General features: G+C 32.7%; 4 protein-coding genes across 6 annotated transcripts in view; 2 read left to right on the top strand and 2 right to left on the bottom strand.

The window, feature by feature from the left end:
• The first annotated feature begins 2370 nt into the window (after positions 1–2370).
• On the top strand, positions 2371–5326 carry LOC145326078 (apolipoprotein D-like). The gene is made up of 7 exons (XM_080169178.1): positions 2371–2590; positions 2822–2937; positions 3448–3535; positions 3714–3839; positions 4302–4400; positions 4802–4848; positions 5164–5326. Exons 1-7 carry the CDS (start codon positions 2569–2571, stop codon positions 5266–5268), a joined length of 603 nt encoding a protein of 200 aa, XP_080025304.1. The 5' UTR covers positions 2371–2568; the 3' UTR covers positions 5269–5326.
• Positions 5327–6133: 807 nt separating this feature from the next.
• Positions 6134–8457, bottom strand: LOC145325421 (uncharacterized). The gene is made up of 4 exons (XM_080168408.1): positions 7764–8457; positions 7420–7477; positions 6979–7312; positions 6134–6886 (listed from the first exon to the last, which is right to left on the bottom strand). The coding sequence occupies exons 1-4, from the start codon at positions 8122–8124 to the stop codon at positions 6257–6259; spliced, it is 1383 nt and encodes a 460-aa protein (XP_080024534.1). The 5' UTR covers positions 8125–8457; the 3' UTR covers positions 6134–6256.
• A 5490-nt stretch (positions 8458–13947) lies between these two features.
• LOC145325422 (cathepsin L-like proteinase) lies at positions 13948–15839 on the top strand. The gene is made up of 4 exons (XM_080168409.1): positions 13948–14386; positions 14509–14566; positions 14674–15007; positions 15101–15839. The coding sequence occupies exons 1-4, from the start codon at positions 14026–14028 to the stop codon at positions 15716–15718; spliced, it is 1371 nt and encodes a 456-aa protein (XP_080024535.1). The 5' UTR covers positions 13948–14025; the 3' UTR covers positions 15719–15839.
• Positions 15840–19050: 3211 nt separating this feature from the next.
• LOC145326079 (uncharacterized) overlaps positions 19051–25297 on the bottom strand; it is a 29768-nt gene continuing 23521 nt past the window's right edge. The window contains exons 6-9 of one of the 3 annotated variants that reach the window (XM_080169182.1): positions 22128–22225; positions 21455–21706; positions 19894–20712; positions 19051–19338 (exon numbers count right to left, since the gene is read on the bottom strand). In XM_080169182.1, coding sequence (XP_080025308.1) covers positions 19294–19338; positions 19894–20712; positions 21455–21706; positions 22128–22225 — 1214 coding nt within the window. In that variant the 3' untranslated portion in view covers positions 19051–19293. Of the gene's footprint in view, positions 19339–19731; positions 20713–21454; positions 21707–22127; positions 22226–25297 lie in introns of all 3 variants that reach the window. The other 2 variants (XM_080169181.1, XM_080169180.1) reach the window with 2 other exon arrangements.

Genomic DNA, 25297 nt, shown 5'->3' on the forward strand with positions numbered 1-25297 from the left:
GCGGTTTTTCATCAGTGAAGCTTTCCCTGTGCATCATTGGATCTTGGCTATTCCAGATTATTTGTAGGCCTTCTTATGCCGCTTAAAATGGTATGCGGGTATGATCTGTACGTTCAGCCGTTTGGCAGCTAGCAGCCCTTAAAATTAATAAATTTTTAGCAATATTCGTTACCAGCAATATTTTACCGTGAACTGCAGTAGATCCAAAAAATGTTTTATAAATGTTGTTTGTCACTAGAAATATATATTTGTAAAAGTAAATTTGTTTTTAAAAGCGAAGCTTTTCTATGATTAGGTATGTCCGTCCGTACGTCACTGACGGTTTGCGTTTTTCGTTAATTTAGGCATGTTGGAATTGACCTATCGATTTCAAACTTTGCATGATGATTCCCATAACAGTTAGGTACGAATTAGAAGGCATGACAGAGTTTGCAAACAAACAAAAAAAACTTTGGTTTACTTCATCTTTGTCTCAGCTGTTTGTCGGCTACTATTGCTTGAAAGCCGCTTCCTGAAGGGGACTGCGGCTGGTGGTGAAAAAGCTGGTTGAATCTTAAAATGGCTGTGGCTAAAGGTGGTTGATTGCATATTACACCAATAACAAAATTATTTCGAAAAAAATCATAAAACCTATACATGGTTTTCAGCTGTCGTTGGGGGGGGGGGGGGGGTGGGCAACATATAATAAAATTGACGTCCCTGAAATTTGCCCCACAAATCTGCTCGCGTCTGACAGTAAGGCTTATTGGGTGGCTTACAAACCCGAGAGGCTAGCAGTGCAGTATGGGTTTTGGGTAGCTTACTAATCCGCGAGGCTGAAAGTTAGGCTCATTGGGCGAATTACGAAGCCGTGAAGCTGGCAATAAGACTTCTATAAGCCGTGAACCTTATATTGGCTGTGGCTGCTCGTCAATGCTAAATGCTAACATTTCTTAAAATCTTACACAGGTGAAATAGTACTAATCAATTATTCTATTCACGTGTATTATGTCAAATAAAGTAAAACAAGAACAATTATTTATTACTCCTTTAGTAGCGCAGCAGAAACAGCATTTTTGTAAACCAAAGTATTTTGTTTCTAACTGCGTGCACAGTAATACACCAAGGGGTAGTATGTGTAGTATTTAGGGGGCGAAAAAAGGCAAGGGAGGTCATTTATTTTTAGGGGAGTTTCCTCTTGGGAGGGTAGTGGTAACCTCCCCCCAAAGAATTAAAAACTTGCCATAGTGGAAAAGTTAGAACACTGCTAGTCTGAACTCAGCAATCAAATTTAGGAAAAGCACCCAAAGTTTTAATACAACGAATAAAATAACCTGTAGAATAAAGATTGCGTACCATGTATTAGTTACAGTTCAATGTACCCTCTCAACCTGCTTAATGATGCAAACAAAAGATTTTTCTCGTTTATTGTAACATTCCAAAAAATGTGCCAAACTGTACTGGTAGGACCCACAGACTTTTATATCAAAGAAGCTTTGCTGTAAAAAAATTAAACGCAATATTAAATTTCTTATCTTTATTAACTTTTTATAATTATTTGTATAACTTTATTTCAGAGGTGTAGCCACTCGGTGATATCGTTATAATCCTATTATAGAGTAGTTTTGTCCATGGATTAAGATTTCAATGACTTCTAAACCAATTAAGTTCCTATTTCAATGGGGGTCGGGGTGTTTTAAGCTTATTTAATGATTCAAGTATTAGGGTAGTTTCATTACGGCTTCCCTAGATCGTTAAATTCAGAGCTCTAAGATGCTATGGATGCAGCTGCAAGTAAATAATATAGACGTTAAAAGAGGGTTTGATATGATCTTTATGCGGGTGTAAGACAAAATTTCAAAAACGAAAAAAAACTATAAAGTTATATTATTCTGTAAAGACCATTGGCCTAGAAGTTATTGGGATATTTAGGGAAATCAAGGTAAACATATAAGAAAATAAATATTAACTTTTTTAGTAATAGTGGCTCATTAAATAACCTTTCCCACACTTCCCTTTTTTGAAATAAAGTAAAAATTTGGGAGGGAGAATTTTTCTATGCCTTATTTATAGGGAGAAGATTAACCCTGCGTTGCTACCCAGTATCTTAAATAACCCAGCCTAGCCTGGCCTAAAACAAGAAAATAAGTGTGAACTATTTCCCCAAAAAGTGTTTTGACTCTTAAATTTCTTGAATTGAATTGGCTAAAAGCCCCTAATTTAAAGAATCAGGTATATGAAGAATTTGTTCCCCCTCCCCCCCCCCCCCACAAAAAAAAATCTTAATAAGAATTGATTGGGACTTTCAAAAAAAAGGTTTAGTGATTAACATGATTTAAAAAAAAGCCTAGAAATAATCAAAAACCTGTATTACATAAATGTATATTTTTCAGTAAAATAATAATTCTTAAGAAAGGAATATTATTATGTTATATAACTTAATGCTTATAACATGTAAAGTTTTTATCTTTTATATTTTGAAAAATTATGACTCAAATGTTTTGTAATTATGTAAGTTTATATAATTCATTCTAATCTTTTGAATTTAAATAATATATTGTTCAGTTATAGTAAGCAAATCAACACAAAATGTTAAAACAGATAGTTTTTTGTAAGTTCTTTTAATGAAATATTTTTAAAATACATTCATTAACAAAATTTAAGGGTCTTAAATTATAAAGCAGCCACTCATTAAAAGAATGTTCTTTCAAATTCCCAAAAAATAGCTTTATAAAGGGTATATGAAAACAATGTACACGATTTCATATGGGTATATCATTCTTTTAAGAACAAAAATTCCTCCCTCTGTCGAAATTATTTAAACTAATAATTATATATTTAGGCAGCCTCTTATGCCTGGCTTCTGCCTCAGTTTTAAATCTAAGTCGAAGATCATTTGGAGTAAGAAAACAGTGCCCACCTAAACCACCAACAGTAGATACCCTAGATGTTGAAAAGGTAATATTAGATTCTTCTTTATCAAGATTGTTAAATCCTTGGTGTGTAGGTTTTAATATGTTTATATGTAGGTAAGTCGAAATTCCCATTCCATTTTCGTTTTTACTAGAGCAGTGATTCAGCAAATTAATTCCATTTAAAACTGCTGAAAATTTGGATATTTTTGGAACACCACGTGGCATGGCATAAAACTTTTTTGTGGTGTAATCAAAAGGAAGTGTGTGAAAAGGGGAAAAAGAAGAAATCCATTTAGAATTTTTGTCAGAATCACTGTCCCTTGTCGCTGAGTTTTGAACAGAAATTTAGAGAACAAAATTTTAGGTGTTTTTTTCTAGGGTTTTTCTTTGAAGTGTGGAGATACACATACCAAAAATAGCTATAAACATTCCTTAAGCCTTTAAAAAGCTTAACTGTAAAAGATAACAATGCCAGTCCAGTGGTTATTGAGATATGATCAGACACACAGACATCCTGTTAGTATTATGGATTAAATATGATCTTACTTTTCAGTATCTGGGCAAATGGTATGAACAGAAGAGGATCCCAGCTTCATTTCAAATTGATACAACTTGTGTCAGAGCAGAATATGGACTTAATGGTAAGAATATTAATCTTGAGACAACGATATAATTGACATAAATAAAGAAAATTATGGACATTATAACATAGTGGCCGTAACAAAAGAAGTATGTGCTTCTTTTAATTATATTATATATACCCTGATGATTTGCTAATTGGATGTTGTCATCCTTGTCTAAAAATATAAACAATTGTAGATGAAGGATTAGTAACAGTTCACAACACCGCCACTAAGAAGGATGGAACTCTGGACGAGGTATTTGGAACAGCCTATGCTCCTGATCCTGCCCATCCTGGAGAGCTTCTGGTCAACTTTCCTGAAAGTAAGATAGATAGATAGATAGATAGATAGATAGATAGATAGATAGATAGATAGATAGATAGATAGATAGATAGATAGATAGATAGATAGATAGATAGATAGATAGATAGATAGATAGATAGATAGATAGATAGATAGATAGATAGATAGATAGATAGATAGATAGATAGATAGATAGATAGATAGATAGATAGATAGAAAGATAGATAGATAGATAGATAGAAAGATAGATAGATAGATAGATAGATAGATAGATAGATAGATAGATAGATAGATAGATAGATAGATAGATAGATAGATAGATAGATAGATAGATAGATAGATAGATAGATAGATAGATAGATAGATAGATAGATAGATAGATAAATAGATAGATAGATAGATAGATAGATAGATAGAAAAATAGATAGATAGATAAATACTATCGGATTATTTTTTTATATTCTACTATTCATTTGTTTAGGCCCTGTTGATGGAAGCTACTGGATTCTAGAGACAGATTATGAAAGTTACAGTGTTGTATACTCCTGTGTTGACTATATCTTTGGGCTCGTTCATTTTGGTGAGGTTTCATCCAAATATACAGTTTTCTGATTTGGACATGTTACTTTCAAAGTCTGATTCATTTGATTAATAATTAAAATTATTTCAATTTTTGTTAATATTAATTGCCGATATATCAATGTATATCCCTAATGATTATACAAAAAATTACCCCTCAAGTAGTGGTTAAAACGTTCGAACACTTAACTTAATCATTCAAACAATCAAAATTCACTAAAGTTCCCAAAGTTGTTATTCTAAAAATAAGAAAACGTTGATCAAAAATTTTTGGGGACTAATATAATAAACTGCCCATTGTCCCCTTTCTCTCTGAATTTTCTTTTAAGATTTATCTTTTTGTGATTGTTAATTTTAGATACGTTTAAAAGAATACGACCTTTTAAATATATGCTTGTTTAGAATTTGCCTGGATTCTGGCCAGAGAACAGAACTTGGATCCTGCAGTGGTAAGCTAATTCTATTTTATAAAGTAGTTAGGTTTTTTTTTGGACCATTAAAATCTTGATGAATAAAATATCAATTTAAGAAGGCTACTAATAGGTCTAGGAATAGTTTTAGGCTGTTTCATTATTAGATTTTAAGTCTAATTATGGTTCTAGGCTATTGTACTACCCTCTCAAAATAAATTGATATCGCCTCAACTGCAAGTTATGTTGTTTTCCAACTATATCGTTGTGTATTTTTTCATAACTAAGCTCTTTATTAAACAACAGACAGACACACAACATGTTACTGTTATAATGGGATTATTTGTTTTTCAGATCCAGAATAAAGTAGATCTGTTGGCTAGCTACGGAGTTGACGTGAGTATTATGGAGAACACTCTGCAAAATTCAGAATGTGTCTATGATGCCTCGCATAATTAAATGTATGTAATATGTATATCAAAATAATAAAATAAAGAAAAGTTTATAACAAACAAAATTTTTGGTAATTTTTTTCCAATTATACCTAACGTTTCAGGAATTATTATAAATAGTTTGAGATAAAGACAATGGTTACAATTAATAGATACGAATGTAGAATATACGTGGAATTTAGGACAGGGGAAAACCTGTCGTCAATTTAGGTTGCTTACATGGAACTCTTAATGGTCAGAGAGTAAGGGAGGGTAAGGGGGATGATGCGGGGTATCGTTGTTTTAGCCTACTTCGAAATTTACTAATAAACATAAGCTTAGTAAACTTTTAAAAATTTATCCCCCACAACAAAAAAACTAAATTCTATAAATAAAGATGACAACATCTATAAAAGCGAATCCCTAACAGGGAAGGACAAACGCACATTAATACTAGAAATAGAAATAGGAGAAAAGCTACTATGAAAAGTTCGAAGAATCACCACTTAAGGTGCGTTGCCACGAAAGGGACTATACCCAATCATTTTAACTATTGAATTTAAATAGTAATTAAAAAAAAAAAAAAGTAGTTTTATTTTATGATAGCGTGCCTGCTTGCTGGTCCTGTTTGATTAAAACCGAGTCATGTCAAAGGAGTTAGAATTATACCTACTGCTGCTATTATGACACATGATAATAAAGGTCATGCAATCAAATAGTTGGTTGTTTTAACCTAACATCATAGTGGCATTAGAGTATTGCAAGAATAATCTGCAAAATCTTTATATTAGTCCTATTCAGGATATAGGTTACTGCAACTTATAGCTATACGATTTTTCATTACAATATGTTTTGTCAATGCAGCCTTTTAATTAGTTATTAACACATTAAGATAATTGCATAAATATTTAATAACATAAAATCAAACAAAACATTTTTAAATTAACAATTTTTAAAGCTAAAAATTACATTGATATTAATAGCATTTAATTGGGGTAGAAATCCATATCTTGTCATTAACAAAGGCCACAAGTCTTCTCACAGTACTGAGAAATTTGTTGGTAAGAACAGTAGTCTTTATAGTAATGACAATTATTGGCTTGATCCTTACAGTTGCTGACTGGCTTGGTGTTACCATTGCATGTTCCACAGGTGACAGGACAACCAGCTTGGACTTCAGCATTCTTGGTGCACCAACTCTTATAGTTGACACAGTTGGTGTACTTGTCCTTGCATGTGCTCTCTGTGTTACCTCCAGTATTTCCTCCAGTGTTGCTACCACAGGTTCCACAAGTTTTTGGACATGCTTTCTTTATATTTCCTTGATTGCAGTAGTTAGCATATTGAAGACATTGATCAGAATTATCCTTGCAAGGCTTTTCTACTTTCATTGGAGCATCAGTGGGCCCAGATACTTTACCACAGATCGGAATAGATATGTCAATTCCAATACCGCACATATTAACTCCACGTCTTACTCTCCAATATCCCTTCTCACCTTGGTTTTCACCCCAGCTGTTCTTGATGAGCCAGTAAGGGATTCCTTTTTCTTCTCCATAGCCAACAACTGTAACAGCATGGTCACGCTGCTTGCTTGTACAACCAGCAAATATGCCACCCCTGTATTGTTGAAAGGGTCCTGCAGCCTAAATAAAGACAGATTTTAATTTTAAAAATTTTCTAATCATATTCAATATTTGGAGAAAAAGATGTTTGTCTCCACATTATAAGTATTTACCGCAAGTGATGTGACAACTGCACCATGTTTGTAAACAAGTTCTTTCATCAATTCTTCATCTCCACTATAGGTGTGATAATTTTCAACAATCTCAGCTCCAAATTTATATTTTGGTACATTGTTACATTTGTTGACTGTATTCTTGTAAGGATATTGAGCTTCATGGGCAAGGCTCAATTTTTTGTCTACCCAAGTTTTGCCATAAGAATAAAGCTGGGCTCCATTACAGCCACCAGCTCTGTTTTGCAGATATCCACAGTCAAGAAAGTTTTGTTCTGACACATCAGTTTTTTTACCAAGTACTTTTGCAAAGCATACCTCAAGAGCGGCAGCACTAAAATATGAATGTTAAAACTCAATTTTATGCAAATTATCAAAATGAAGTTGTGGCTAAAAATGATATAAATTGATGAAAATGTTATGTTTAAAAATTAAACTTACGTTGAAAAGGCAACACAGGAACCACAGGTTTCTTGGCTTTTTACACTTGTTACATAACCTTTTTTAAAAGTATATAGGAATCAATACATTAATTAATTTGTTTAGGGATATGTTGTATATATTTTGTTTTATGGAAAAATCATTCTGTATAATTTTACTAGCGCTTTGAGGTAAAAAAAAGTACTAGAAAATAGTTTTAAAAACCACCACAGGACCAATAGGTATATACCCTGAAGAGTAGAATCCGATCGGTTCAGTGGTTAACAAGATCTTAAGGGACAGACAGACTGACATAAAGCTACTTTGTGTAATAGATATTAAACTTGAATAAAGAAACTATTTACCCTGATAAACAGAGCTGTAAGACGTGGGAGCCCTACCCCTGTTCAATCTAACTGATGCAAAATAAAGCTCAGAATCAGGGTGAACAACCATGTCAGGTGTAGGCTTCAGAAGACCCCTTCCCTCAGTGATATTCAGGTCTGGAGCATTGTATCCAGTTTTCTCCTGTTTGAATTCATCCTCGGGCAGATCAGAGAACTCATTGACGCCTTCAAACCAGGTGGATTCTCCTTTCATGAACTTCTTATTCACCTCTTTGACTTCCTCCTCATTTTTCTTCAGAGCTTCTTCTCTTCTCTTGTATTCTTCAGGGTCTTGTGGAGGCAACTTGTTGTAATACTTTTCAAACTCTTCCTCATTCATATCATCATTAGGATCCAGAGCATTGAAGTCAGCATGTTGACCAACTACAAGCTGGAACAAGAGGGCCTAAAATAAACATTATGACATTTCAATAAATATTTTCAGGTGTATACAAAATGTTAAATGAAAAGTTAAATTGACAATGCATAAACTTGTGGAAAAATCTATATAGTTGAACCAAATTGAAGCTCTGCCTATAACATTTTAATTGACCATGGGTAAGCCAGTATGAAGACATTTTTTTAGGCACGATATAGGTGTATATAGAATGTAAATGGGAAAGTTAATTTCTTAATACAAAAACTTAAATTACATGAAGAATAACAGAAATCGTATTATTAGAAAAAAAAACAATGAATACTCTGAATAGTTTATTTATTTTAGAATACTGTAGTGTAAGTAAGTTACCTGAGCTAGGAAGACAGAGAAGTTCATGATTCTGATTAATTTTTCATCTTACCTCAGTATTTATAACCCATAACAAGTGTTTTTGTGATAATATTAAAAATCTACTAAATATCTCTCAATTTTTTCATTTTGTGTATTAACATTTTATTAACTGATACTATTTGAAATTCTGAATTCAAACCTACATATTTGTAAAGTTTTTATTGAAGTAAAAGTAATAATAAGCTAATAAAAGCAAAAGAACAATTAACTCTGATGAAGAAAAAATATATAGATAACCCTACCATCAATTATGTTTAATGAGAAGCAGCCTCAAAATGGCAGTAACTTTAAGTGTAATGTATTTGATTTTCATAGTCTTGAGCATAAATGGCATGATAGCATGGCGTTCTCCTCTTTCAATTTTTTTAAATTTTGAAAATTTGAGTACTCCCCCCCCCTCCCCTCCGACAACGAACAACTATTTTAGTTTAGGTTAGGTTAGGTTATAGGCTTGGGAGCCGAGCGCTGCGGCTAGGCAGGCAAGGGGGCCGAGCGCTGCGGCTAGGCAGGGTAGGGAGCCCAGTGCTGCGGCCAGAGTTGTTTGTTGTCGGGGGGGGGGGGGGGGGGGACCTTAAATTTTCAAAACTGAAAAAAAATTCTAAGAGGACATTACCAATAGCATTACACTTTGTAATTTTGTAAAAAAAAATATGTAATTAAAAAACCTTATTTAGATTATTTTATTTTTATTATATAAAGGATATAGCCTAACTTTTAAAGAAATTATTAACAGAAACAACGATAACAACATCCTTATGTTCTGAATAACAAAAGTAATAAAATATGTCTAGTAAGCAGAAAAACAAAGTAAAATATAGAATATATGATAATAAATCAGAAGAATAGTCTAAAAAAATTCAAGAAGCATACATAATAAAGCTACATATCCATTTATCTACCGTTAAAATTTAAATAATGCTTTAAAGTACCAGAAGTAAGAAGAAGACAAAAGGTTTGAATTTAAAGATTTAAAATAAATCTTCTTTTCCTTTCATTTAAAGACACAAAAATCATTTACAATGAAGGAAAATTTAATTTGATATTATTATCAAGAAAAAATTTCTTAAAATACAAAAATAAAAGGAAATGAGAAAAATTGGAAAAAGCAACTTATCATATCATCTATAAACAGAAGTAAATCCTTAAGAACGACGGAAAAATTTAATTTGATACATCTATTTAGAAAATTTTTGAAAGGGGTAATATGTAAAAATCAAAAGAGCTATTTTCCTTTAATGCAGCTAGACACAAAAATCCCTTAGAACAACGGGAAATATATTTTTGATACTATAATCCACAAATAAATTCAAAAACGGACAAAAAAAGCAAACTATGTGAAGTATATAAAAATGGCTTAAAAGGAGTCTGAGTGTTTTTTAGTATATTATGGTCCATACTAAAGGGTATGACATTAAAAAGTTTTAGCCGACTATCTTAAATTATTTAGAACCAAGACAATAATATTTCACCCTCCCATTTCTAACAGACTGGCGGAAACTTCGAATTGTAGAATAGCTTGTTACTATACAAGTGTCTCAGAAAAAAACATTTAGTCAGACAACAAACAAAAAAAGATAGATTAAGATCATTGAACACCATAGTAGAGGTATATTAAAGAATAGTTTATATATTTCAGAATATATATTTCTTTCAAAATTTAAAGGACTGTCTATTTCTAATTAGATTTGAGGTAAACCCTACTACAAGTTGATTGATACATTAAATTTATTGATATTGAAGAAGTAAAATAGCATTTAATTGGGACTGTTTGTCTGTTCCAGTGGAGAGATGGCTCTAGAGACCTAATGTCTGATTCCGGAGAATCATTAAGGAACATTCAAAAGATCTCATTGGTTGAAATTGTGTACATTGAATATTGTAATCTATAATACAAAGTAAAACGATGTCTGTCCGTCTGTCTGTCCGTCTGAAGCTTAAGATCTCAACCGCTGAACCGATTGGGCTCTACTTTTTAGGGATTATACCTACTGGTCCTGTGATGGTTTTAAGCTATTTTCCTTGGGGGGTGGGACACCCCCAATCCCCCCAAAAACTAAAAAAACCACCCCCCACAAAAAAAAATTTCTTTCTAAACCTAAAATTAAAATAGTGGGGTCGACTACCCCCCCCCCCCAAAAAAAAAAATCCCCCCAAGAAATTTTTTTTTTATAATTTTTCTTTTAAATCTAAAATACGAAAAATTGGTTTAATTAAACCTCTTGGGGCAAAGCCGCTAGTACTTTAATATAGCTCTAATACTTAACAACTGTATTTGTACAAAAGATTAAGATATTAATCAGATTAAACAAACTAACATCTACAAAATTACTCTTTACTTCATTTTCCTATGAGTAAAACAATCGTTTTAATAAAGTATAAGGATCTCTGTCTATCTGTGTGTTTGTACCGAATGATCTCGGTAACCACTGAACCGATATGGTACTCCTTCTCAGGGTAGCTTTATATAAAACCCAAAAATGATAGCCCCTAGAAAAAAATAACCCTCTAATTTTGTTTTCCTTTTAAAGTTACAATTAACAGTTGGGGGGGGGGGGGGGTATTCACCCCTCCCTTTAAGGCCCCTAGAGGCACAAACTAAGAACCTTAAATGGCATTACAGACTGTCAAATTTTACAGCAGTGCCGTTAAAAAGAAGCTTCGCTATATAAAACATGAACAAATAAATGAGAACAAAGGATGAAAACATTCAAAAGTAGCAAAGCTCCTAAATACAATTAAGAAATACAGCTAGATGAACAGACAAGTAAGTTTTATGGTAGATGATACCCAGTCATTGGAATCATCACAAGAACTTTCTGGCTTCTAGCAGCCGAGAAAATAAAAAAGTTTTTTTTACAGAAATGTTCCTAGGAGTAAGACGATCATTTGAAATTGTCAAGGAGCTTCACTATACTAGAAAGGAAAATATGTGTTTGATAAAGTCTACAAACATGAAAATGAAAAATAATATGATTGATTTCTTTTGTATTGGCCCCAAGGTGCCGAACAATATCCATATTTTTTTGGGAACAATTTGTCTATAAAAAAAATATGTGGAACATGTATTTATAGTCTTATTCCTTGAGGTCCCTGGCTTTGTTGTGTATCATCCGAAATTTACAACAATTTAGGTCATCTACCACCCTATCCTCTCAACAACCCCCTTGACAATGGTCTACACCACCCTGAAGCCTTAAGTAAAACAGTCATACCCCCTTCAACTTAACGGGAATATAAAAAAATGTGTCCATTCACCCAGCTTTTACCAATAACAAAATTAATTCGGGAAAAAATCACGAAACCTACACGTGTTTTGGTGGCAAAAATTTTTTTTTTTAAACACACACAGGGTGTCCCAAAAGTGTGTAAATTTGTAAAAGAGGTACATACTATTGTTATTAGTCAAAATCTGTAACTATGGGTCTGTTTTAGTCACTTAAAAATAAAAATAAATTGTTAAAAAACATAAAAAAAATTATTTTTGATAATACAGGGTGTCCTAAAAATATAACAATTTTAATTTGGTCAGAAAACACTATTGCCCACCATACTTAGATACTTTGTAGACTAATTTGAAAAAAATAATTAATTTGGACCAATTTTTAGCTCTACAGACGCAATAATTACATTTACAGAGTGTTTCAAAAATTAGGTGTCCAATTATGGAGTGCCCACGCCAAATTTACTTAATATGTATTCTAAAACTCTCAATTAAGGAAATGGGCAAAATTCGTTTTGTGCCAGTGTCAAAAGTTCAAAAAATGTGTCTGACATTTTTGTTGGGCACCCTTTAATTCATGATTTTTATGATTTTAGACAATTTCTATAGTATACCTATCTGGGGATTAATTTGATATATAAAACATGTATGTAAGTTGTAAATTAATGTAAAATTTTTAAACTTGAAAATCCCAAAGAAATGCCTTGTTACATTGGAAAACACCACAGTGAGAAAATGCGCGAAAAATCGGACTTTAAATGGATTAAAAAGGTTAAAAAATCACCCAGTGCAGCCCTTAGTTTTATAACCAAATGAAGGGGACTTTTTTTAAATCTGAGACCTCATGAAGAAAAATGTTTATTTTTTCATAAATAATGAGCCTACTATTAAGATTGATTTCTTTAAAAAAAAGGTTGCATGATTTTTACTCATAATTAATTCCATAATTTTGAGCTTCAGACAAAAAAAACAATACTCTACTAGAAGCGGCTACACCCCTTACAAGGAGAGCCGTACAAGATCAACTCTTGCAGAACTTAGATCTGGATATAGTGTCAATGCAAAGCTTTATGTCCAGAATAAGCAAAAGAGAACCAGTTCCAGATATCTGTCAACTCTGTTAGCAACCAGGACATACGACAGAATACCTGTTTAACTGCCCAGCCAACCCCACAGCCCTCACTTCATGTGACCTTGGAGTGCGCCAGATTCTTAAACCTGGCCACTAATGTTAAAGCTGATGATACTAACTGAGATGAGAGGGCTACAAGAAGAAGAAGCTACATAGTAAAAAAGAATATTTATTAAGAAGGCAATCAGATAAACTGATATGGTTCTTTTTTACTATGTAGCTTCTAATAGGGGCCTTGGAAGGTTTTTAACTTTTTTTGGGAGGGTATCTCCATCTTCCTAAGTGAAATTGCCTCTTAAAAAAGGAAAATTTTTGTAATGATTCCAATGACTGGGTACATCTGCCCAATTGTCCTTCCATCTGTATATATTAATAGTATTTAGGAGTTTTGCCATTTATTGATGTTGTCATCCTTGTTTGTCACCATGTCAGTCTTCATGTATTTGTTCATGTTTTATTTAATGAAGCTTCTCTATGTGCAATTATACAAATTAGCCGCTAAATTGTATAAAAAGCCATTTAACTTTTTATAACCTTTATAATATCTGCTGGAATAGAACCAGTTTTCAGCCAAATTGAAAATTCATGTATAGCATCATAATGTTTTGTTGACCATTCATCCCCTTGATGCTTCCAAAACTGATGTTAATGCTATAATATTTCATTTTAATTTCTTCGGAAAATTTCCATAATACGATATGTTAAATGACTGTTCTTCTTGGACAAAAGTTCAGTAAAATATATAACTATATTCAAAATAACACAAAAACACTTGTTATGGGTTATAAATACTGAGGTAAAATGAAAAATAATCAGAATCATGCAGTTCTCTGTCATCCTAGCTCAGGTAAAAGATTTACAGTAGTTTGAAATAAATATACTATACAGAGTACTCATTGTTTTTTGTAATAACATGGATTTTTTTTTGTTCATGTAATTTATCAAATTTTTGTAATGTTAAATTAGTTTTTACTTAGACATTATGCTTACAACTGAAAGTATTTGATGGAATGTCATGAAATGTTTATTTTAGGCCCTCTTGTTCCAGCTTGTAGTTGGTCAACATGCTGACTTCAATGCTCTGGATCCTAATGATGATATGAATGAGGAAGAGTTTGAAAAGTATTACAACAAGTTGCCTCCACAAGACCCTGAAGAATACAAGAGAAGAGAAGAAGCTCTGAAGAAAAATGAGGAGGAAGTCAAAGAGGTGAATAAGAAGTTCATGAAAGGAGAATCCACCTGGTTTGAAGGCGTCAATGAGTTCTCTGATCTGCCCGAGGATGAATTCAAACAGGAGAAAACTGGATACAATGCTCCAGACCTGAATATCACTGAGGGAAGGGGTCTTCTGAAGCCTACACCTGACATGGTTGTTCATCCTGATTCTGAGCTTTATTTTGCATCAGTTAGATTGAACAGGGGTAGGGCTCCCAGGTCTTACAGCTCTGTTGATCAGGGTAAATAGTTTCTTTATTCAAGTTTAAATGTAAAATTATACAGAATGATTTTTCCATTAAACAAAAATATACATATCTTAATCTAAATTTAATCTTTTGATTCCTAAATACTCTTATACAAGGCTATGTGACAAGTGTAAGAAACCAAGAAGACTGTGGTTCCTGTGTTGCCTTTGCTACGTAAGTTTAATTTTTAAACATAACATTTTCATCAATTTAAAATTATTTTTATTCATAACTTAATTTTGATAATTTGCATAAAATAGAGTTTAACATTCACAATTTAGTGCTGCCGCTCTTGAGGTGTGCTTTGCAAAAGTACTTGGTAAAAAAACTGATGTGTCAGAACAAAACTTTCTTGACTGTGGATATCGGCAAAACGATGCTGGTGGCTGTAATGGAGCCCAGCTTTATTCTTATGGCAAAACTTGGGTAGACAAAAAATTGAGCCTTGCCCATGAAGCTCAATACCCTTATAAGAGTACAGTTAACCGATGCAACAATGTACCAAAATATAGATTTGGAGCTGAGATTGTTGAAAATTATCACACCTATAGTGGAGATGAAAAATTGATGAAAGAACTTGTTTACAAACATGGTGCAGTTGTTACATCACTTGCGGTAAATACTTTTAATGTGGACATATTTATACATTTTTTTCAAAATATTGAATATGATTAGTAAATTCTATCATTAAAATCTGTCTTTATTTAGGCTGCAGGACCCTTTCAACAATACAAGGGTGGCATATTTTCTGGCTGTACAAGCAAGCAGCGTGACCATGCTGTTACAGTTGTTGGCTATGGAATAGAAAAAGGAATTCCTTACTGGCTTGTCAAGAACAGCTGGGGTGAAAACCAAGGTGAGAAGGGATATTGGAAAGTAAGACGTGGAGTTCATATGTGCGGTATTGGAATTGACATATCTATTCCAATCTGTGGTAAAGTATCTGGGCCCACTGATGCTCCAATGAAAGTAGAAAAGCCTTGCAAGGATAATTCTGATCAATGTCCTCAATATGCTAACTACTGCTCTCAAGGAAATGTAAAGGAAGTATGTCCAAAAACTTGTGGAACCTGTGGTAGCAATACTGGAGGCAATACTGAGAGCACATGCAAGGACAAGTACTCCAACTGTCGCAGATATAAGAGATGGTGCAGAAAAAATGCTGAAGTTCAGGCTGGTTGTCCTGTCACCTGTGGAACATGCAATGGTAACACTAAACCAGTCAGCAACTGTAAGGATCAAGCCAATAATTGTCGTTACTATAAAGACTACTGTTCTTACCAACAAATTTCTCAGTACTGTGAGAAGACTTGTGGCCTTTGTTAATGACAGGATATGGATTTCTACCCCAACCTAATGATATTAATTACCATGTAATTTTTAGTTTAAGAATTGTTAATTTTAAGATGTTTTGTTTGATAAGTGTTATTAAATATTTATGCAATTATCTAAATGTGTTAATAACTAATTAAGAGGCTGCATTGATTGTAATGAAAAATTGTATAAATAAGGTGCAGTAACCTGTATCCTGTATAGGACTAATATAAAGAATAACCTAAATTTTGCATATTAGTCATGTAATACTCTAATGCCTACTAAGATATTAGGTTAAGTAATATCAAAACAAACAACAATAAAGGTACTAAGAAAGAGAGGTAATCAGGCTCCGCCAATAGAAATTCCCTGTGAGAACCAGGCAGACCTGCTATTGGGTAGAAACTGTACACATTTTGGTATGAAAGGCCTTATTTTTTTACTTCTTCCAGATAAAAAAGTCGGCTATAAACAGTCGAATTTCCTAATTAAAACCCATAGATCAGTTCGTTTCAATAGTTTTCAAATTTAGTGAGAGATTGATGTTAGTAACACCACTCCTTAGTTTTTTTATACAGTGTGTTTTTTTATGAGAACTTTTTTGAAAGCAATTTTACCCCACTTATAGTTATCAGAATTTAATGATTAATGGCTTATTTTCTTCGTTTTTTAAGGCAATTAATAGAACAAGAAAAAAAATATTTCAGTTTATATTTAAAAAATCTAAAATTCAAAACTTAGGTGTCAACATCTAAAAATGGTTTTAGCGCATTTTTCTTATGCTCAAATATTCAACCTTTTGCAAGAATGGCTGCAAAACACTTCAAAGTTGAGATATAGAGCTAAAAATGTATACATATACTATTAGGGACATGTACTAGAACATATCAAAGTTTATAGGTCACATCTTAACCAGGGAGGGAGTACTGGCCCCCCAAAGTCGACTACAGAAAATCTAATGTTTTTCTGAGAAGATTTAGACATAAGAAGAATGCGCTAAAACCATTTTTAGATGTTGACACCTAAGTTTTGAATTTTAGATTTTACTGTAATTTTGAAATAAAAACTGAAATACTTTTTTCTTGTTCTATTAATTGCATTAAAAAACGAAGAAAATAAGCCATTAATCATTAAATTCTGATAACTATAAGTGGGGTAAAATTGCTTTCAAAAAAGTTCTCATAAAAAAAAACACACTGTAGATTTTTATACATTTAAAAAAAAAGGAAAAAAACTATCAAACTTAACTAATAAAAAACGAGTCTAATCCCTTTCCATTTTTTATAAGTGCAATTTTAATTTTGAAATTCATTGTCAAGATGCATTTTTTTTTAAAGCTAATGGCTTTAGTCCAAGTTTTTTAGAGGATTCGCTAAAAAGGTGGGTGAAAGTAACCCTAATATGAAAGATTAAAAAATATGGCATATGATAATTGAGTGTTTTTTTTAAATTGTTTCTTGCATCGGTTTATATATTTTACACACTGATATCTTCCAATATGAAAAAAACTACAAGCTGATATTAACACTTCTTGAAAATTGAGCATAAATTATTATTCTAAATGTTGATGATATCTTAAAAGACATACCATGCACAAACATATTTAATTTTCTTAAAATATCTTCTTTTAATTAAAGAATCTTGTTAGCATACACTTATTAAAATATTACATATCAGTTCTTAATTAACAAATATTTGATTACTTTTTTTAAAGATAATGTTGGAATCTAAAATAATTTTCTTATATGCACAGTAAAAATCTTTAATTACTAAAAAATCTATTAAACTAGTTTTGGTTCTGAATAAACGTGCGGCGATTAAAACTTAAAAAATAAATGATTTAAAACCGTTTAAGATACTATCTTATCTGTTTTTTTTTATTTTTTTTAACAGAAAGATTTTAGCTGATTCTAATAAGGTTTTTTACTGTTACAATTTCTTAATAAAGAAACCATCTAATAGTTTCTTTTTCATTATGACCAATTTCTTTACTATACATTAGTCTTCTTTATCTAATAGTTCTATTCAAACAACCAACCATTTGATTGCATGACCTTTGTCTGTTTGTCCTAGCTGTGCTGGTTATATCGTTGCACCTGTTTAGTTATAAGGCATTCCCCCTGTTCTTCCAATTAGTCTCATGTGTCAAAATAGCAGCAGTAGGTACAATTCTAACTCCTTCAAAAATGAAATTATATGTTATTTTTTTGAAATTTTATATTTAGTTGAATTCTATAGTTAAAATGATTTTATTGACTTCTATTTATCACTGTGGGCTAGAATTGAATCAAGACAAAAGTAAGTGCCGAGCCCTGGGACCTATGTATGGTGAAAATAGACATAAAACCATGATGATTCCAGGTAAAACCAAAATATTTCAGCGGGGGCTTTTTGAGAAAATTATATTTAAAAATTTCAAGTTCAATTTTCACCCGCTAGGAGTTGCCGCATAATCATGACAAGAAAAGCAAATATTATTTATTTTAAATTTTGAACAACTTTGCTTTTATGAAGTCCTTCTTAAAACCTCTCTATGTATGATTTATTTGAGGCTGAATTTTCGTGACCTTTGCAAAGCAAGTGATAAAAATGGCCATTTATTAACTCCCTTCAGGAGTGGTTTTATGAAGAACTTTAAAAAGCAAAGTTGTTCAAAATTTAAAATAAATAATATTTGCTTTTCTTGTCATGATTGTGCTGCAACTCCTAGCGGGTGAAAATTGAACTTGAAATTTTCAAATCTAATTTTCTCAAAAAGCCCCCGCTGAAATATTTTGGTTTTACCTGGAATCATCATAGTTTTATGTCTATTTTCACCATACATAGGTCCCAGGGCTCGGCACTTACTTTTGTCTTGATTCAATTCTAGCCCACAGTGATTTTCTTCATTGCAGCCTTTGCTCTCTGAGTTTGAATATAAATAAGATCATCAAAGTTGCCTTTTTCTACCATGACCCTAAATAGTTTTATTTTATAGTTACACTTGTTGGATTAATGTTTAAAAGCTAACATTAGTTAAAACAGTTAGGGAGTTAAATCCATTTGTATATATAGAAGCAGAAATATAATCTATGATTTCGGTTTTGACCCTCTAAAAAAAGTAAAAAGTATCTATAATCTCTTTCATATTTGCAATATTTGATCAAAATTATCTTTTCTTTTTAAGTAAATGGGGCTAAAGGCGAAGCCACAATTCATTTGATTGAAGGAAGAACATGTTTTAATATGATCAAGTTTTTAATTGTTCTAGAACCATATCAATTAAATTAATATATAAAACGATTGCGATAGAAGGTAAGCTTTAGAGAACTAATTTTTTTATTGTAAATAAACAGAAATACAAATAATATACATTTGTTACACTTAAACAATAAATAATGCCATACAAATACAAATAAATAAACTACATCTTTCAATAATTATAACAACAATTGGAATATCCACAATTAAACAAAACAGACTTAATCTATTATTTTTGTCATTTGATTAGGATATTTTCATATACATATTCCAACAATATTTAAAACAAATCTTATTTTTGATTTAATGTTTTGTGACTTTGTCCCTCGGTTAGGGAAGGAAGGTTCTTAGCCCCAATGAGGTTTGATGGGTTGCGGGACTGTGAAGTATTCCTGAAATAATAAAACAATGGAAAATATTAATAACCTTTTGTATGTCTTATTGTATTTTTCCAAAACCAGTTAAAATCCAAAATGCATTTTTAATCAATTTTCCAGATAAACTGTTTAAGAAAAACCTTCACCTTATAACCAAAAGGTTTTGTTGCAATATTAAAAATATGTTTTAATGGCTCACATTAGGTATTAAAGATTAAAAACAAATTGGTTCTAGTATAAGTTTTTAAACATTGCCCATAGAAACGTTAACAAAAATTAACATGCTCAAATCTTAACATAGCTTACTTGGATAAAATAAAAAAATATTTCCATGTACTGATAATAAGCCCGAAAAGATATCATATTTAGCTATTATTATACTACCACCTTTATCCATAGTATACAAACCATTTAGATATGCAAGCTGTTGGCTGAATAATAATCCAGCTGGTACCCCGCCACCTGTCTACGCCCCTGTTTATCACCATCTACACCGCCTTCACTGCCTCCACTAACCTTCTCTTCTCCAGGGGCGGTCACCTTCACAAAAATGATGTTGTCATCGTATACCTGGGGCCGCTTAGAGTGGTGGCTCTTCTGCTGGCGGGCAAACCTCTGGGCATCAGGGCTGCCGGGTGGGGGCGGAGGGGGGAATAGGTCATCGTGAAGGGAAATGCCACCGCGGAAGGATTGGTGCCTGTCTTGTTCACGGACGCGAACTGATGGCGGTTGCACGCCAGACGCTAATATTGGCTGTGAGGGAAAGTTTACGCGGGAAAGGTCAACTTCAAATTGCGCGGATTTGGGCTCTTCTTGCTCTTTGGGGTAGTCATAGCTGGCAAGATTGTTGGCAGTACTTTGGAAGGAGTTAGAATGTGTTAATGGCAGGGGTTGAGCGGGGCTTGGATGGTGATAGGTTTTGGGGACTCCGTAGGTTCGCAGGGGAGGAGCTTCGGTTCCAGTTTCAATTTCATTCTCTGCGGCAGAGAAGTCGAATAGGATGTGGTTGTTGTTTTCTCCGTGCGGTGGCAGCAGTGTTGAATATTCCAGCTGAATTGGGGTCGTTGTTTGCTCTGTCAGCTTCTCAAAATCCGGGAAATCTGTGACAGCTGTGTTGTCATCAACTATTATTGTATCAGTAGCCGTTACATCTTTGGGAGCTTCCGTTGGGATTATCTCTACTTTAGATTTATAATTGGGTAGTCTGTTAACAGCTTGAGTACTGTAACTTGGAAGGCTGGCAGCTTCTGGGGAATAGCTGGGGTAATTGGCAGCTTCTGGGCTATAACTGGGTAGGTTTGCGGCTTGGGGACTATAGGTGGGAAGTTTTATCTCTGGTTGGGGATTGTAGTTGGATAGCCTGTTAGAAGTTGTGTCATCTTCATCAATCTAAAACATAATAAACAATCAATAAAAGTACACTAAATTACTTTCCAAGTTCCAAAGGCTCCATGGTAAAGCTATATACACTCAAAAACGTATTTATTTAGGCCGGCCACTTTTGCATTGTACCATCAGGAGGGGAATGGATATTTAACTACTGGTCCCCAAAGTTTTATAAACATATTTTGTCATTTGTTGGCTTAAAAACTTGGGGACTTTTATCAAATCTTGATTTGTATGAGCAACAAAGCAGTTTTTAACTCTTCCTCTGGTAATTTAAATTTATTTATTATATTTGAGGGTGCACATCAATTTGTTGTAAATTGTCTTATCACTTAAGATCCCTGTTATTTAAATAAAAATACTGAACAAAAAATAAGACTCTTATTTATTTATTATAATTCTCAGGGCCAAGTCTTTAGTATACCTATAATGTACTTTGTCTTTCCGGCCAGCAGTCTGTGATTTTCTCTGCTTCTATTCAAGATATACAGCTGGGTTTTTTTTATGAAAATTCCCTGTAGAAATTGACAATCAAATTTATTTGGTCCATCTGTCTGTTAGTCATACTACAAAATGTAATCATCAAAAAAATTGTAAATAAATGTGAAAGGTTTCATGATTTTTTCCCAAGTAAATTTATTGATCTAAGCATCTGTTCTTTAAACCAAATTGTTTGTATTCTCATCCAAGATTTGTTTTTGCTTCGCTACTTATGGATATTGTCATCCATGTTTTATATTTTAACCTGTAGCATCCTAGGATCAGCAACTGCTGGCAGGTTCAAATCCTCCTCCGGGTTATCCAAACACCATTTGGACAAAATCGTCTTTGTGGTGGGCTTGGCCTTCGTGAAGGACATTATGCATGACTCCTTGGGAACCAGGGTACACTCCTCCTTGGGGGTAAGGCGGGGGGACATCTTGGTGGCGAATCTGCAGATCTTCTGGGGGTTCAGGTCACACACCTCTATGGGTACCTCAACTATAGAAGTCACAACCTAAAAAAAAAATATGCTCCATTTAGATAATTACTTTTAATCTACCCTTCGAAAATGGATTAAACCCTGCTAAATATTACTGCAATTTATTTCATAATTTTGAATGCATCCAATATTGTAGTTGTATAAAGTTTGAATCCATTTCTGTTTGAAGTTCAGTAACCCTGTATAGCCACTCAGTACCTAACATAAACTAAACTAAACTTATCTAAAGTAATAAACTAACAAAAAAACAACTACCAACCATGCTGGACTAAGCATTTACGGCGTATTTTATCCAGAAACTTCTTATGTCCATATCAAACGAGATGCTTTTTAAAACTTTTGTTTCAAAATAAGGAGGGAAGTTTTGTGCTTGGCTATTCATTTTACAAAAAAAGTGACATTTCTGTTACTAAACTGAAAAAAAAATTGTGCATACCTCATCCCTGCAAACTTGAGGAGCATTTTTGTACACGCATCCCTTTCCACAAATTTCAATGGGAAGTTTCTCACACTTTGTGTCTGCCAACAATCCGCCTACAAGAAAAATAATACATAACAATTCAATAGTTTTTTTTTAATGAAGCTTTGGTATAACTCGCAGGGAGGAAGGGGACATAGGACTTTAAATCATATTGCTAACCAAAATTTGTTTGATATTTTCCCTCAGTTTTTTTATCAAATCTTGATTGTTAGTGTGAACTAGCATAGTCCCAATTTTTCTATAAATATTCTTTAGCTACAGAGATGATTTTGTTTATTATCATTGGGAATATACATCAATTTATGGATCAGTGTCTTATCCCTTAATATATTTAATGCAGTAAAATTCTATGCCTTTGAGGAGTTTCTATTGGTATATTACTAGTAGAATGCTTTTTGTGGATAAAGTCATCCTTGTCTTGTTTACTACAGCTAATCTATAGGTTTATTTGTAATAAAAGGGAATATTAGCTAGTTTACAAGCTATTGTGACAATGAATAGAAAATGAAATTTTTGAACCTAGTAATAGTGTCTAACTTTTTATCTTTATGACGTAACAAAAATCGAAGGATGAGAGGGGAGGTGGGAAAGGAAACCCCTAAAAAAGAGATGGATTTTTGTTACGTCACAAAGATAAAAAGTTAGACACTATTACTAGGTTCAAATTTTTCCTTCCTCTAAATGTTGCCTGATTTCTTTAACAACAATATATGTTATATGATTTTTAGGTTCTCTCACTCTGTCATTGCGTAGTATCTTCTCCCCCATGCAAAAAATACCTATAAATATGCTAAAACTATCTCAACGCATACATATATAAAGCTTTCGTTAAAAGCGCTGTTGTTTTGGTCCACTAGTTAGTTTTTACTTCAAATAAGAAACCCTTGCTAATTCATATTTTAATTAGCTTCGCCCCATGCATCTAGGAGATCTTTATTACATAGAAAGGAATGGGGCAGCAAAATAGCTTAAAACTCAAATCTAAAAATAAAGTAGCATAAAACCACTCCGGCTTTTATGTGAAGCTTCCTTTCAACTATGTCATGCAAAAAACTTATATCAACGAATCTAAATCAAATGGACAATGATAAAAAATAGAGTTTCTACTACAATGTACAATACATAACTGCCACAAGTTTGAAATCGATATCAACATGCATTATTAAACAATCAGACTTTAATAGCAGATGAAAAACTAAAATATATTCACTGGACAGTCTGACAAATTTAACTGTAGATATAAGGTGAGCAAGATTTTCACAGACAAAATCAGCTCCCTATTTTACCGGACAGACAAACAAAGTTTATCCGTATAAAATTTGATAGTAAAATATCTTGGACTAAAATGGTGTGTCTCCCCTCCCCCCCCCCCCCCTTGTAATATGAAGGATGCCCTATTAAAGTAACAGGATTTGTGTCTGTGTGTGTGTACTAAAGGATCTCGCTAACCTTAGAACCGATATTATTCTCCTTTACAATGTGCCCCAAGAGGCCTCTTGAGTCGTAGGCGCTAGTAAGAATATAAGATAATGTAAATTGCATTAAAAAGTTAAGGATAATGAAATAATTATAATACTTCCTTGTTTCTGTGTAATCATATTACATAAAAATGAATCTTGCGTAGCAGATTTTTTTGTTTTGGAACGTGCAAAAATTGAATATTATATAATATTTCATAAGCATTGTCTTATCAATCAGTTTACCAGTTATATTCATGATAAAGACTTTTTTCTCTTCTTAGATCTTTCTAATCACTGATTGAGTTCTCCAGTTACAGAAAGTTTAAATAGGTTCTTATGTGGTCTTATGCTAAATTAATTATGATTTTAAGTCTTTAAATGGGTTTAAGCTATTTCCGGGAACCTATTTCCTGTCTTATACTTAAGCCAGTAAAGTCTCATATAGACAGGTTTTACCCTATTTTTCTGCAGTTCTCATCGAAGCAAGCAATTATAGTGTTTTACTTTAAAAATCTAAGACGAATATATATATGTAAAAACAAAAGACATGCTTTTTAAAAACACATTAAAATATGATTAAATATGAATCTAATCCAGTGAAATTTAACTTAATCAACGTAAGAAGGAAATTAAGGTATGTAGAAGAATATTGCTTTTACTGCCAATGTCCCCACCCTTCCTGTTTAGTTAACAATGTCCATGTGTTTGTTTTATTCTATATTTTCTTGGCAAAAGATAACTATTGAAAACATAAGTAAAGCATGCATTTGTTATAAGCTGGAATGCAGTATCATTTACTCTAATTCTAGTCAGGACTTTGAAAGACTTTAATTCAGATTTTAAAATTTAGCTTTGTTTCAACAATGGCATATTTTACTGTTGATAATAGTTCTTTATCGCATTGCATTATAGGCAACCTTTCGCGAATATTAAAATGAAAAAAATTATAAAAACCCTTTGGGACTATCAAAACTGATTTTTAATGTTATGATTTTTTTATTAGTAGAAAAGTGTCTGTAATACAATGTTATACATGATTTTTCAGTATGTTTGAGAACCATTATAAATCAGCTGATATTTAATCGGTTTCAAATATTGGAAATGAAATTGAACAAACAATTCTGACAAAAATACATCCACTGTATTTCTGCCAGTTGCAGGAACAGCAACGTCCCTATGAAATCAGTGGTGTGCCCAGCGATTCACTAGAGGATGAATGTATCTTTGCTTAAATCAATATATTTTACACATTTTTTAAATTTCTGCCGAAAAAAGTACTTTTATAATCCATTTAGCTTTATATAAACTTTATAGAAAACTAAAATCTTTCCAATCCTAACTATTGAATACATCAAAATCCTAAATGCTGCAGAAGAGTGACACAATTCTTAGAATCTTCAGCATTCAACAATATTGCATTGTTCCTCGTTCACAGCAATGCTACTCTAAAACTTCAGTATGTATGTCCGTATGTACGTGCATCTCTATTCAACAAAATTGTATTGTTCTTTCTTCACAGCATAGCTACTTTAGAATTTCTGTGTGTTCGTTGGTGTGTATGTGCGTCTCTCTATTCAACAATATTGTATTGATCCGGTGCTTGATTACATGTGAAGACCGGAGCACCGAAAACCCCCCCCCGCTTAGTTTTGACAAAAATAAAAA

Source organism: Acartia tonsa, chromosome 8 (assembly GCF_053477335.1).
Source record: "Acartia tonsa isolate MP-2025a chromosome 8, ASM5347733v1, whole genome shotgun sequence".
Lineage (NCBI taxonomy): Eukaryota > Metazoa > Arthropoda > Copepoda > Calanoida > Acartiidae > Acartia > Acartia tonsa.